We start from the raw sequence: 12,559 nt of genomic DNA, 5'->3' as shown, positions 1-12,559 counted from the left end.
GACTAAGCAGAGATTCTTAGGAACTCTGAGAAGGGCTTTATGTAAAGGGTGAGATTTTAGTGAGGCATTCCATTCAGTGTCTCATGTTCTCCTGCTTAAGCAATACTGGCAAGATAGGGATTAAAGAAATACTCAAAAAAGACACTGATAAACAAAATGCCACTGGAAATGGTGACACAGATGTGGTCTGTCATCTTGATGACTCAGATACTAGGTCCTAGAGGAACAGAAATTTGCTGATAGAGAAATCTATTTTGTTGCCAAACTGGAAGTTAAGATATCAGTCATTCCAGAGAAATATTACTGAACTTGAACACATGGGCAGAGAAGAACTTGACAAATTCAGCTGGAAAACTGCACCAGAAAAGTATAATGAAAAGAGACCATGTGAAGACCTGGAATATTATGATCAGATCAAAGAACTATGTTAATTTATGATATATGAAAAAGGAAGAAAGGTTGATATTTGTGGTTGAGGCTCCAAAGGAATGCACTACAGAACAGCAGCTCATTTCAAGTAAACAAAAGAAAGAAGCTGGAAAATTAAAAGGACTATTAAAATTTAGCCTTTTTTTTTTTTTTTTAAAGACTTAAATGTCAGACACTGGAACGACCCAAAGAAGAACAAGTGATTAAGAGAACGAAAATTTGTAGTGATTAACACAAAGCCACTGCTGAATGTAAATACCAAGAGAAGGTCGAGTAAAAAGAAAAGATAGAAAGGCAACAAATCACAGACTACACTATCATATTTTCAAAATTGTAATTAGGTATTACCAAATAAAGTAAATAGCTCTTAAGTTAGAGTGCAAAATGAAAGCACCTTATTGTTTTAAAGGTGCAAAAGCAAGACAATACAACATAAGCATATCCACATTTTAAATAGTTGTGTGGTGGGTAAATGCCATTTAAAAACACTTTCAATAGAAAAATGATTTATAAGTCAGTTTACAGAAGATCAAAAAAAATCAGTGTTTAATACCAACTTTAACTATAAATAACTAAAAAGAAACAAACTGTCTTCTGTCCTGTTTTTGCTTCAACATTTATGTCTTCTGCTCTTTGCTTTTTGGAGAAAACATTGCATTGTAAGGCTGCCGTCTTTTGGGACGCAGACAAGGATCAAGGTCTTCCTTAATGTAACCTTAAAAACAAATGACAGATTTAGAAGACTGTATTTGCAACATGTATTTCTTTCAGCGTGGTCTCATTAAATAACGTATTCTAGTTTACATGGTCTTCTGATTATTAGCTGTGCAATGTTAATGAAAGATTTCACTACTTAGCATCAGTTTCCTTGTTTATACTAACAATAGCAGCAAACATTTATCAAGTGTGTTGTATACATTATCTCAGCTAATGCTCACATTCTTTTGAAGTAGCTTCTACTATATTTCCTTCAGAGATGAGGTTACGGAGACCCAAGGAAGTTAAAGAACTTGCTAAAGTTCACAAAGCTATGGAAGTGGAAGAGCTGGGACTTTGCCCAAGGACCATCTAACCTCCAGAACCAGAGCTCTTAAGAACTTTCCTAGTCTGCCTCCTCCAGATTGCAAATGGGGACAAAAAAGAACTCTTCATTATTATAATTCCATGTGCTTATCAAAAAGACTTTCTGTGGCAGCTACTTCTTCAAACGACATGCCCCAACGAATGATCCACCCAGGCGTCCCGTGCCCCTATACTCCTCAACCATCCGATTCTCCTAAGGCATCCTGAATCATGTGGTTTGCACTCGGCCATATCCTCTGAAGGCCATGGTAGGTGTACAAACACAGGCTCTATGCAGATTGTTTAATTCTATTTGATGACCAGGCAGTGTCATCATGTCAAAGGGAATGTAATTTGGCTTGTTAATGGGGAAAGTGAAAATATGGTAATAGCTACAAGAGACTTTGCATCTTTTGGAAAAACTCTTTCTACTCAATATCTGGAGCTTCAAAGCTGTATATATTCTCAAATCATATTAAATGTCAGTGCCATAGTTGAAGGAGCTAGTTGCAACGGTCCTCCAAACAAAGGTTCTTTTTACTCAGATGTGGTTTATAAATACCCAGCATTCTGGATAAGTGAGGTTTTAAAAGCTAAAATTCAGACTAGTTGCTTTAAAGAGATGCTCTCTTTTTAACAATATAACTTTGCTGGCAACTTTTGTAATGTTATTATTTTATTAAAAGTCATTTTGATGACAGGATAAGAGAAATTAACTTTCTGAAATTTGAATGATAAACGAGGATAATGAATACACAATCATATTAAAGTGATTATACACAATCTCTGATTTCAATGACATTATTCAGAGTTAAAAGTGAGCCTTTTATCTTTACGAATTTGTTTTTATGTCACTGAACTAGCCCCTGAGCAGAAGGTAAGAGGAACCATGGGGGAAAAGTCTAATGGTTAGATTTGAGCATATACAGTATTTAAAAAAAAAAGAATTCCAAAATGTTATAATCTGTACTCTCACCTCTTTCCATACACGTCTGAGTGGAAGGAAAACCAACTTCCCAGAAATTCTCTGGTGTGTTGGGTGGAATGTAGCGGAATCGATGTCTCGAGCAGGAAGCCAATTTCTTTTCTCTTTCTTCTGCTGGAATATCTGCATAATACTAATAATAAAAACTGGTAAGTTTTTCACTTAGAAATAATAAATGGACCGTTAGGCTTATTGATTATAAACTAGAAGCTACTAAGAAAGCTGTTAAAGTATTCAGCAGGTTAAGGAAAACAACACTCACTGAAGATAATATTAGTAATTAATACTAACAGTGACTAGTGCTGGTCTGTGAAGTGTTTACTCCACAAATGAGAAAAGGAGCTTGTATCAGAATGCTAACCAATATGCTGCTCTTCTCATCAATAAAGTCTTACAATACAAAAACAAAAACAAAAACAAAAAATGCCAGCTAAGCTTTATAGTGTGCTGAGTGATGCAGCTGATTTATCTACCAGTGCAAATTCAACTGTCAGGCCAGTAACAAAAACTGTATTTGGAACAGCATTTTTGTCAGTGTTATTTGGATATAACATGTGTGTTTTGAAGTAATTTTCTTTCTTTTTTTTAAAAGATTTTATTTGAGAGAGAGAGAATGAGAGAGAGAGAGAGCACAAGAGCAGGGAGAGTCAGAGGGAGAAGCAGACTCCCTGCTAAGCAGGGAGCCCGATGCGGGACTCGATCCCGGGACTCCAGGATCATGACCTGGGCCGAAGGCAGTCGCTTAACCAACTGAGCACCCAGGCGCCCTTGAAGTAATTTTCTTATCCAAGTTTTTACGAATTAAAGTTTAGCTTTGAATGTTGCAAGATTTATGACTTTCCCCCTTTAAACCATATTTTTCAGTTACCATCAAAGACATATAATTTCTTGCAACTGCAACCCAAAGAACTTGAACTTCATAAAAACAAGGTTAAAATTTATATGTAAAAAATGTACAGGTCCTTCAAGCTCTAGACCTAAGAAAACAAAGCAGCAGTGTAAAGTTTAATAGAACATGCGACAGGATCACACAATCCAGCCAATTCCACCTCAAACTTGAGAAACTGAAAGTCAAATTGATAATTTACTGACGATATCTTCTATTGAAAGTGGCACCCTAAGGGCTAAAACTTAAGTTTGAAGGAAAGGTTTTTTGAGTACCTCTGAAACAACTTTTTTGGGGGTTATCTTTTTCATCTTTCTCATTGCTGTGAATACAAGCCTTTGTTACCATGGTCTGGACATGGGATGGGATGACCCTAACTAGAGAATAACAGTTATCAATCAATTTAGAGAAACACTGCCACCAAATTACAACACGTACAGAAGCAACAGTGGGTTGGTGTAGCTGTGACACAGCGGACAACTGGGAGAGTGGTAGAAGATAAACTCAGAGAGCAAGTGGGGTGCCAGAGTTTGCTGTCCTCGATAAGGACTTTGGGTTCTATTTCTGAGTGAGATGGTGAGACATTTAAGGGTTTCGGGCAGAGAAATGGCATGATTTAATTTTTATTCTAAAAAGATCATCAGGAAACAAAAGATCATTCACTGTGTTAAAGCACACGGTGAAGACAGAAACCAAGCCGATGTCTGTCCTACCCAAGCCGCCCTGGGCTGCCGCCTGCCCTCAGGCCCTGTCCTGTGTCTTGACACCCTGCATCCCTGACTCCCTCTCCCTGACTCCCTCTCCCCTCCCACAGGGAGGCCAGGAACTTAAGCACTTAGTGCCGACAGAAGGACCTTTAATCCCAATTTCCCCACTGGCTGCAAGAAAAACCGTTAACATCTCAGAAATACCTTGCTTTAAAAACAAAGAACATACACTGTGAAGAGACAAGTATAAACAAGAAAAGTGAGGACAGAGGTATATGGGAATTCTCAACACAGCTTTTCCAAAAAGAGTTGATTAAAATAAAACAACAGAAGGAAAGCACTTAGAAACAAATTATTTCAACAGTCCAGACAAGATGAAATGGTGCCTTGGTCCAGGGGTTTAGCGGTGGTGATATCAAGTGGATAGAAATGGGATACACTTTGAAGGTAGAACTGACGGGATGTGCTGATAGATTTGTTACTGAGATGTGAAAGAAGAGAGGAAAACTGTAAGAGCTTTGGTTTAAACGGCCAGAAGAATGGACAGAGAGGAGACTCAGGTGAGGTTTGGGAATCAGCGGTAGAAACTGTTTGCTTTTGGACATGGTGAAATTTGAGATGATTATTATACTTCCACATGTGTACTACATATTCCACGGGTGGAAGACACTGGGATACATTTAAGAACTGTAAGCATATAGAGAGTATTTAAATACATAGGATTGGCACTTTTGCTCCTGGTCATGGGAGAGTTAACAGGGAACAGATTTATCTCCTATCTTAACAAAAATATTGGAATAAAATGTACCGAGATAATGGTTTTTATTTATTTAGTTTTAAAGATTTTATTTATTTGGAGGGGGGAGCACAGAGGGAGAGTGAGAGGGAGAAGCAGGCTCCCAGCAGAGAGCCTGACATGGGGCTCGATCCCAGGACCCCGGGATCATGACCTGAGCTAAAGGCAGATGCTTAACCTACTGAGCCACCCAGGCACCTGAGACGACAGTTTTTAGAGACTGAATAACAGACAGCATAGGAAATGATTACTGAGAGAAGGAAAGCAAATTAACAGTGCTTCTAGCACAAGAGCTTTTTTCTAACTGGTAGTGTTAATTCCAGATTGTAAAGAATTATGGTCTTAACTAAAAACTGGAGGCTTGACCATGTTCTTTAGTTAAGAAATCATGGTATGTTCAATTTGTGTTATGAAAACTCATGATACAGATTTTGCTTGTACTGCCAAATTGCTTTCCAAAATCGCGATCTCTATTTACACTCCCACTGGTAGTTAGAGCCTATTTTTCACCAAATGCTTACCTGAACTACAAGCTATCCATAAATAACTTTAATCTGCTTGGTTTTCAAATTTTCTAGCCCACGGCTGTTAAAAAGAAAATTTAAAAGGGAACTAAATCACTAGAGGCAGGCATCTAATAGTTAACAGACAGCAAGGGAAGAAATTAAAAAAACATGTTTCAAGAAAACACAGAACCTGCCTGAGATATTTAGGGAGCGGATGGTTAGTACTACTTCTGCTTCACTAGTCCAAGACAGCCAGTGTATAAAAGGAAAATATAATTGTGTTCTAAGGATGACATAGAGCCTGCTCATCACATTGTGTTTAAGAAGGAGTGTCTGGGGGAAAAGTTAAGAAATTATGGTTATACCAGTTATTTAGAAAAAACTGATTATGAATATATGTCATTTCCTGAGAGTGCTGGGATAAGTAATAAACATTAAAGTTTCCTACTAAAATATCAGAATTTTCCCCAAATAGTATATGAATAAGGAAGGGCCTTTGCTGTAATATAACACCAGGGGAAAGAAATTAAAACAAATACAAATAAACACAGAAAAGAAAAACGGCACAGATATCTTAAGCTGGTAAAAAGAACGAGGGCTTAGGTTCCAGATTCACTTAATGAAAATCTGAGAGGTTGAGGGCTTTCATTTCCAAGTATTTAGATCCCCCAAATCACAGCCAGTGTGCTCTTTATTTATCCATCCTGCTATTCCTGGCTCAAACGAGCTTTCTAGATACAAATATGGTCTCTATCTATGATTTTTAAATCATGCATTTCTAATCTAGAAAGCCATATTTTAAAAAACCCACTGGACAGTATTCACATTCATACTTACAATTTCACATTCCTTACATGTGTGTCCAAGCAATTTTCTTCTCTCTTCTTTTTTCCGAACTACCTCAATATGAGGAAAATTTTGTAAGCTAGTTTCTCTGGAAGAAAAATGAATTAAATTTAAAAATTAATCCATTTGTTACTACAAAGATCTTTGGTTTAGATTTTTAATTAATGAAGGTGAGGGCCCAGAGGAGAAATAATCCCAAAACATTCATTCATTTTATTTGAAATGTTTACTATGTTAGAAAAACATATTTTTTCATGCATTCTTCATTAAATACTTATTAGGTGCTTACTCTATGTCAGGTATTTTTATGTATATTGTTCTCTAACTGAAAAAGATAACTATTCCTATTTTTGCCTCTGATTGGCTGAAAATAATATATAAAATAACCTAATTTATTACTATTTAAATAGTTTATGTATTTACATAGAGAGAAAGAGAGAGTGAGTGAGTGGGGGGAGAGGCAGAGGGAGAGGGAAAGAGAAAATCCCAAGCAGGCTCCAAGTGGGGCTCAATCTCACAATCCTGAGATCATGACCTGAACTGAAATCAAGAGTCGGATGCTTAACTGACAGAGTCATCCAGGTGCCCCTAAAATAACCTAATTTATAAAGAAATATTATATTATTGAAGTCAGGAATTGGTACTCTATAACATAACCAAGAAAGAGAGTAACTGCCTGTTAACTCAGTTTTCTTTAAGGACCTGTATTTCTGGGCTAACCTACTCCCCTCCTCAAAAAAGAGATTCTTCTGTTTGTACGTTCATGGGTCATTTTCTCTAAAAATTTCTTGTGCTGCCTCCACTCACCCTGGATTCTTTAAAATGTCAGGAACAATTATTTGTGCTTGTCCTTAAATGGATCAGATCCTACTGAGAACTACTGGGAACCTAGGAGGGTCAAAGCCACTGAGGTGTGGATTAATGAGATACAGAGTGCTTTGGGAAGAAAAAGCAAGCAGGAAGTACAGAACTTTTTAATATACTGTATCCTGCTTTAAGTTTTAAAGCTCAATATAGAAAAGTCCAAACAAATAGGTAAATGAAGACTTAAGTGATGGTATACATATTTGTTTATATGGATTTTTTTTTTTTTTTTAATTTGAGAGAGAGAGAGAGAGAGAGAGCACGCACATGAGAGGGGGGAGGGTCAGAGGGCGAAGCAGACTCCCGGCCAAGCAGGGAGCCCGATGCGGGACTCGATCCAGGGACTCCAGGATCATGACCTGAGCTGAAGGCAGTCGCTTAACCAACTGAGCCACCCAGGTGCCCTACATATTTGTTTATAATAGAAACATCCCCAGAGAGCTTCAAGAGCCTGACTCACAAAAACTGATTTGTAAAACTACTTGGTAACATATCTACTCCTCTGAGGAATTCTGATCACATGCCCCTCTAGTTGGCAAGCACTTTCTCTCAAAAGGAAGCTTTAATTGCTCTATGTCAAAGTATATGAGGTTATAGGTCTTGTGGGAGCTTAAGCCCAAAAACTCTCAACTTTAGAGCAATCTGTAAGTTAAAAGGACAGATAAAAATTGCTTTCTTTCAAATGGTTTATGGACTCTTAAAAGTTTATACAGAATACATTTTGGCTGTATCCTCTCGAGTATTATTTATTCTGCTACTATTGTTCTAATGCTGCAGGGAATTTCCTAGCAGACTGGCATCTGTACTAGACCTTAAAGCATCGCCTGAGAGATGACTAAGCTTCTTGTCCCTCATACAACACAACCCATCTTCCCAGGGTTTGCTAGTATTGTCTGTGGGGAAAGGAACAACGCTAATCTTAAGACTTTTACTGTCCTCATGTCTTATACCCACCTCTTGTGTCTCCAGCTATCTAATGGTTTCAGAATAAATAAAACTACTCACACTCTTAAAAAGTTAGTGAACTTTCAATATGAAACATTTGAAATGACAGTTCTCACTCCACAAGCCTACTTCAAGGAATCTATCCCAAAGATACACAACAATATGAAAAGAAAATGTACAACGTTATTCACTGCAGCATTCTGTGTAATATAACCGTGAACATCCCAAATACTCATTACTAAGGAATAAACTACGGTACAAACAATAAAGTACTATACAACTAAAAAGGGAAATGCGGAATACCACTATATGCTATTACGAGTGATGTTCCAGGATACATACTTAAATGAGAAAAGCAAAAGCAAAACAGAGAAAACTATATATATAGCATTCTACCATTTGTTTAAGGGGAGAGAGAATGACAATATATTTCTGTACAGATATCAGCTTTTATTTTTTAAAATTGATTGAAAACCGTATTTTTTAATGGTTTTTAAATGGTTACCTTTAGGGGGAGGGAGCTAATAGGGTAAAGGGGACAATGATGGAAACTAGACATATCTGAATATACCTTGTTTTGTAGCCTCTGATACCATGTACATATTTTACATAATTAAAAAAAAATTAAAGATAAAAAACAACTACAAAATTCAAAAGCAAAATAAAACAAACCTAGGGACTGAGTCAGTGGCATACCTGCCCCAAAAATAATTATCCCGGATGGTTTTAAAGCACAGTGACTGGACTGTACATTTATTATTATAAATAGATACACCTTTTCTTTTCATTTTTAGAATTTTTATTTTATGAAAAGATGCAGGGGCACTTGGGTGGCTCAGTTGTTAAGCGTCTGCCTTCAGCTCAGGTCATGAGCCCAGGGTCCTGGGATTGAGCCCCGCATCGGGCTCCCTGCTCAGCGGGAGTCTGCTCTCCCTCTCTCTCCCCCAACCCTGCTTGTGTTCCCTCTCTTGCTGTGTCTCTGTCAAATAAATAAAATCTTTAAAAAAAAAAAAAATAAATAGAATCTTAAAAAAAAAAAAAGATGCAGATAACATGGTTGTTCTAATAGAATATATCTTAAGAACAAAAAGCCCACAAAGACATCTTAAACCATTTTCATAAATCATATTATTGGTGATAATTTATATTATTCTGAGACTGCTCTAAATATTAAAGAATAAAGTTAAATGAGAAATTATGTGGGTAGCACTGAGAAGTGGGATTCTCAGTAGGGGGAAAGTAGGTACAGATATGAGACAGAAGAGGTTGTTATGTAAAAATCCTGTAGTTCTTTTTTTTTTTTTAAAGATTTTATTTATTTATTTGACAGAGAGAAACACGGCGAGAGAGGGAACACAAGCAGAGGGAGTGGGAGAGGGAGAAGCAGGCCTCCCGCTGAGCAGGGAGCCCGATGTGGGGCTCGATCCCAGGACCCTGGGATCATGACCTGAGTCGAAGGCAGATGCTTAATGACTGAGCCACCCAGGCGCCCCCAAAATCCTGTAGTTCTGAACTTGAATTGGAGCTATCAATATGAAAAAGTGTAGTTATCTTAAAAAACAAAACAAAAACCTTATTCCTAACTCTGTCCACCTAAAAGATCTAGAAATAATAACTATGGCAATGAGCAACCCTGGTGGTTTGACTAAAACACATGAAACATTTAAATCCATGAGTTCGTAATGACACCACAAATAAAAACTCCCCAGTCACATTTGGAATGCTAGAGTACTATTTCTTTGGAGAACTGGTAAATAAAGGAAAAGAATTAAGCATTTAGCAACAAAACAACAGCTCTTGTCTAATAGTCTTACAGCATCAATAAAAATTCGTCTTGGCCTGTCAGATCCCTAAAATTCTCAACAGAAATAAGTATAAAATAAACTTTGCTTATTGAGTGACTCAATTTGCTAACATTGTAAAACTTGAAGAAAAAAACAAAAAAATTTTTTGAATTGAATTACTATGATTAAATTCACTTCTAGAATGAATAGTACATGATTAAAAGTTATAGAATTTGCCATCTTTGGGGAAGCCTGGGCAGCTCAGTCAGTTAAGCATCTGACTTCAGCTCAGGTCATAATCTCAGGGTCCTGGGATTGAGCCCCATGTTGGGTTCCCGCTCAACAGGGAAGCTGCTTCTCCCTCTTCCTCTGTCCCTCCCCCTGCTTGTGCTCTCTCTCTCTCTCTCTCTCAAATAAATAAAATCTTAAAAAAAAAAATTTGCCATCTTTGAATAAAAGGCACAAAGCAGCATTATGGTTCAAAATCAAGATGCTCAGTTTTTCTTTTAAGGTTTAAAAATCCTCATGCGGTAATTCTCAAGCACAACCTAAGGCTTGCCACCTAAAGTCTTATACTATATAACAGTTACAGTATATAACAAATTCCTGAAGTTCAAATAAAGTCCCTAATAAAACAGAACAGGAATAAAAACATTTGTTATAAAAAAGAGAGAAAATAACTATTACCACTGTCAAAAAAAGTAGTGGTAATATAAATTTCCTTATTTGTAGTATTTGTCCTTTTTATGCTTGAGTCCCTCTTTTTGGTTAAGAACATAAGGTAAATGATACGAACTTGACTTTAACCAAAGTAGCAATTTAACAGTTCAGAGGTATTCTGACAAAGATAGCTCTGCTGTACTTCCAATCACATCACTGGTATTAATCAAGACCAACTTACTTTTCATCATCTTTAAAATACGGCTCCACAAATGCTTTCTGTTTGACTTTATCTTGTTTATCACCAGGAACTGTAAACAAAACACACATACCACAAACTGAATGCAAAATTGAGAAATAGCTTTTTTGGAACAAGAATGACCTATATCAAAACTTCATTCTTATTGGATTTCATACTTCAGGCTCTTGGACAACTCGTTTAAATTTTCTGTAACTAATTTTCTCTTTTTCATCTGCATAATGAGGAGGGTGCTGATTATCTTGTTTACCTCAGAATTACTAGAGATAAAAATCTTACCTATAAAACTATTTTAGATTTAAAAACTATATATACAAAGTGTATGTACATATGTGTAGATTATATATAAAGTTATTTTAGACTTCAAAAGAATTATTCTGATGCCCATTACCATTTGGCACCAAACAAGACAGCTTCTAATATGTTTCACTTATTAGACCTGCTGATTTTTTTTTTTTTTTTTTTTTAGTAAGCTCTACACCCAATGTAGGGCTTAAACTCACGACCCTGAGATCAAGAGTCACATGCTCCACTGACTGAGCCAGCCAGGAGCCCCAGTCCCACTGATTTTTATAATGTGTCTTTGAGGTAGATTAACTACGAAATAGAGGTTAAAGAATTTTATCAGAAAATTGGTGACAAAATAAGAACGAGAGCTCATGGACCCGAATCCCAAGTTGTCTAGACCCAAACAGCAAACAGCCAACTGCTATTGTGTATTCAAATAATCAAAATTTATCATGCATGGTGCTAAGTTCTGGGGACATGCAATGTCCGACAAGAGAAACCAGGTCTCCTGTCCTCATGGAGTCTATACCACAGTGAGGGAAAAAGACATTAAGCAAGTCGACAGCTAAGGCTTTTCTGAGGAAGGACATGGAAGGTGGTAACTGATGAATAAAAAGAAGTCAGCCACAAGAAGCAGGAGTGGAGAATGTTCTAGGTAAAGGTCCTGAGATGGGAAAAAGTTTGGTATGTTATAAGAACTAAGAGAAGGCCAGTGTGGTTGAGATTGAGTGAAGAAAGGTGTTAGGAAAGATGAGATCGGAGATGTGGGCAAGCACCAGATCATGATAGGCCCTAGAGGCTGAAAGGAGTTTGAATGCAAAGGCAAACCACTGAAGACTTTTGAAAAGAATCTACTTACTGAGGGATAATTTATACAGAAAACACACTGATTTTAAGTATACTAGGATTAATTTTGACAAATGTTTACTCCAGTGTAACTACCATCCAAATCAAGAGAGAGAACTTGCATCACCCCTAGAAGTTTCCTCCTATTCTTCTGCTTCTCAAACAGATGAATGTTCTCTGATGTCTCTTCCCTCCCCCTACGGAGGGATGATTTCTGCCACCACAGCTTAGTTACGCCTGTTTTAGAACTCTGTATTAATGGAATTACATAATATGTACTCTTTTCCATCTTTTGGATCTTTCTAGCTCAGTAGGTTTTGGAGATTCATTGTTGAATCGAGTACCTCCTTTTTGTTGACAAGTAGTATTCCATTAAATGAGTTTACCACAATTCATATTTAGTCACCTGTTGATGGACATATGGGTTATTTCTAGTTTTGAGCTACTGCACATAGCACTGCTATGAACATTCTTGAACACAATGCTTTGTGAAAGTGTTTTCATTTTTCTTGTTTATATACCTAGGAGTGGAATTGCTGGGTACTATGCTGCGTGTATACATAACTTCATAAAAATCTGACAAACCTCAATAAAGCTGTTAAAAAAACCTTGCTGAACTCTTTTCCACAGCACAATTTTAGATACCTAACCAGCAGAGTATGAGAGTTCCAGCTGCTCTTTACTCTTGCTAATGTC

The 12,559-nt window shown here is 37.0% G+C and overlaps 1 protein-coding gene across 7 annotated transcripts in view; it reads right to left on the bottom strand.

The window, feature by feature from the left end:
* Positions 1–947: 947 nt before the first annotated feature.
* RBBP8 (RB binding protein 8, endonuclease) overlaps positions 948–12,559 on the bottom strand; it is a 109,085-nt gene continuing 97,473 nt past the window's right edge. For all 7 annotated transcript variants that reach the window (XM_027576634.2, XM_027576636.2, XM_027576631.2 and 4 more), the window contains 4 exons: positions 10,712–10,781; positions 6,209–6,305; positions 2,468–2,609; positions 948–1,144 (listed from right to left, as the gene is read on the bottom strand). In XM_027576634.2, coding sequence (XP_027432435.2) covers positions 1,047–1,144; positions 2,468–2,609; positions 6,209–6,305; positions 10,712–10,781 — 407 coding nt within the window. In that variant the 3' untranslated portion in view covers positions 948–1,046. The remainder of the gene's footprint in view (positions 1,145–2,467; positions 2,610–6,208; positions 6,306–10,711; positions 10,782–12,559) is intronic.

Source organism: Zalophus californianus, chromosome 14 (assembly GCF_009762305.2).
Source record: "Zalophus californianus isolate mZalCal1 chromosome 14, mZalCal1.pri.v2, whole genome shotgun sequence".
NCBI lineage: Eukaryota > Metazoa > Chordata > Mammalia > Carnivora > Otariidae > Zalophus > Zalophus californianus.
This window is presented reverse-complemented; position numbering and strand designations above follow the sequence as displayed.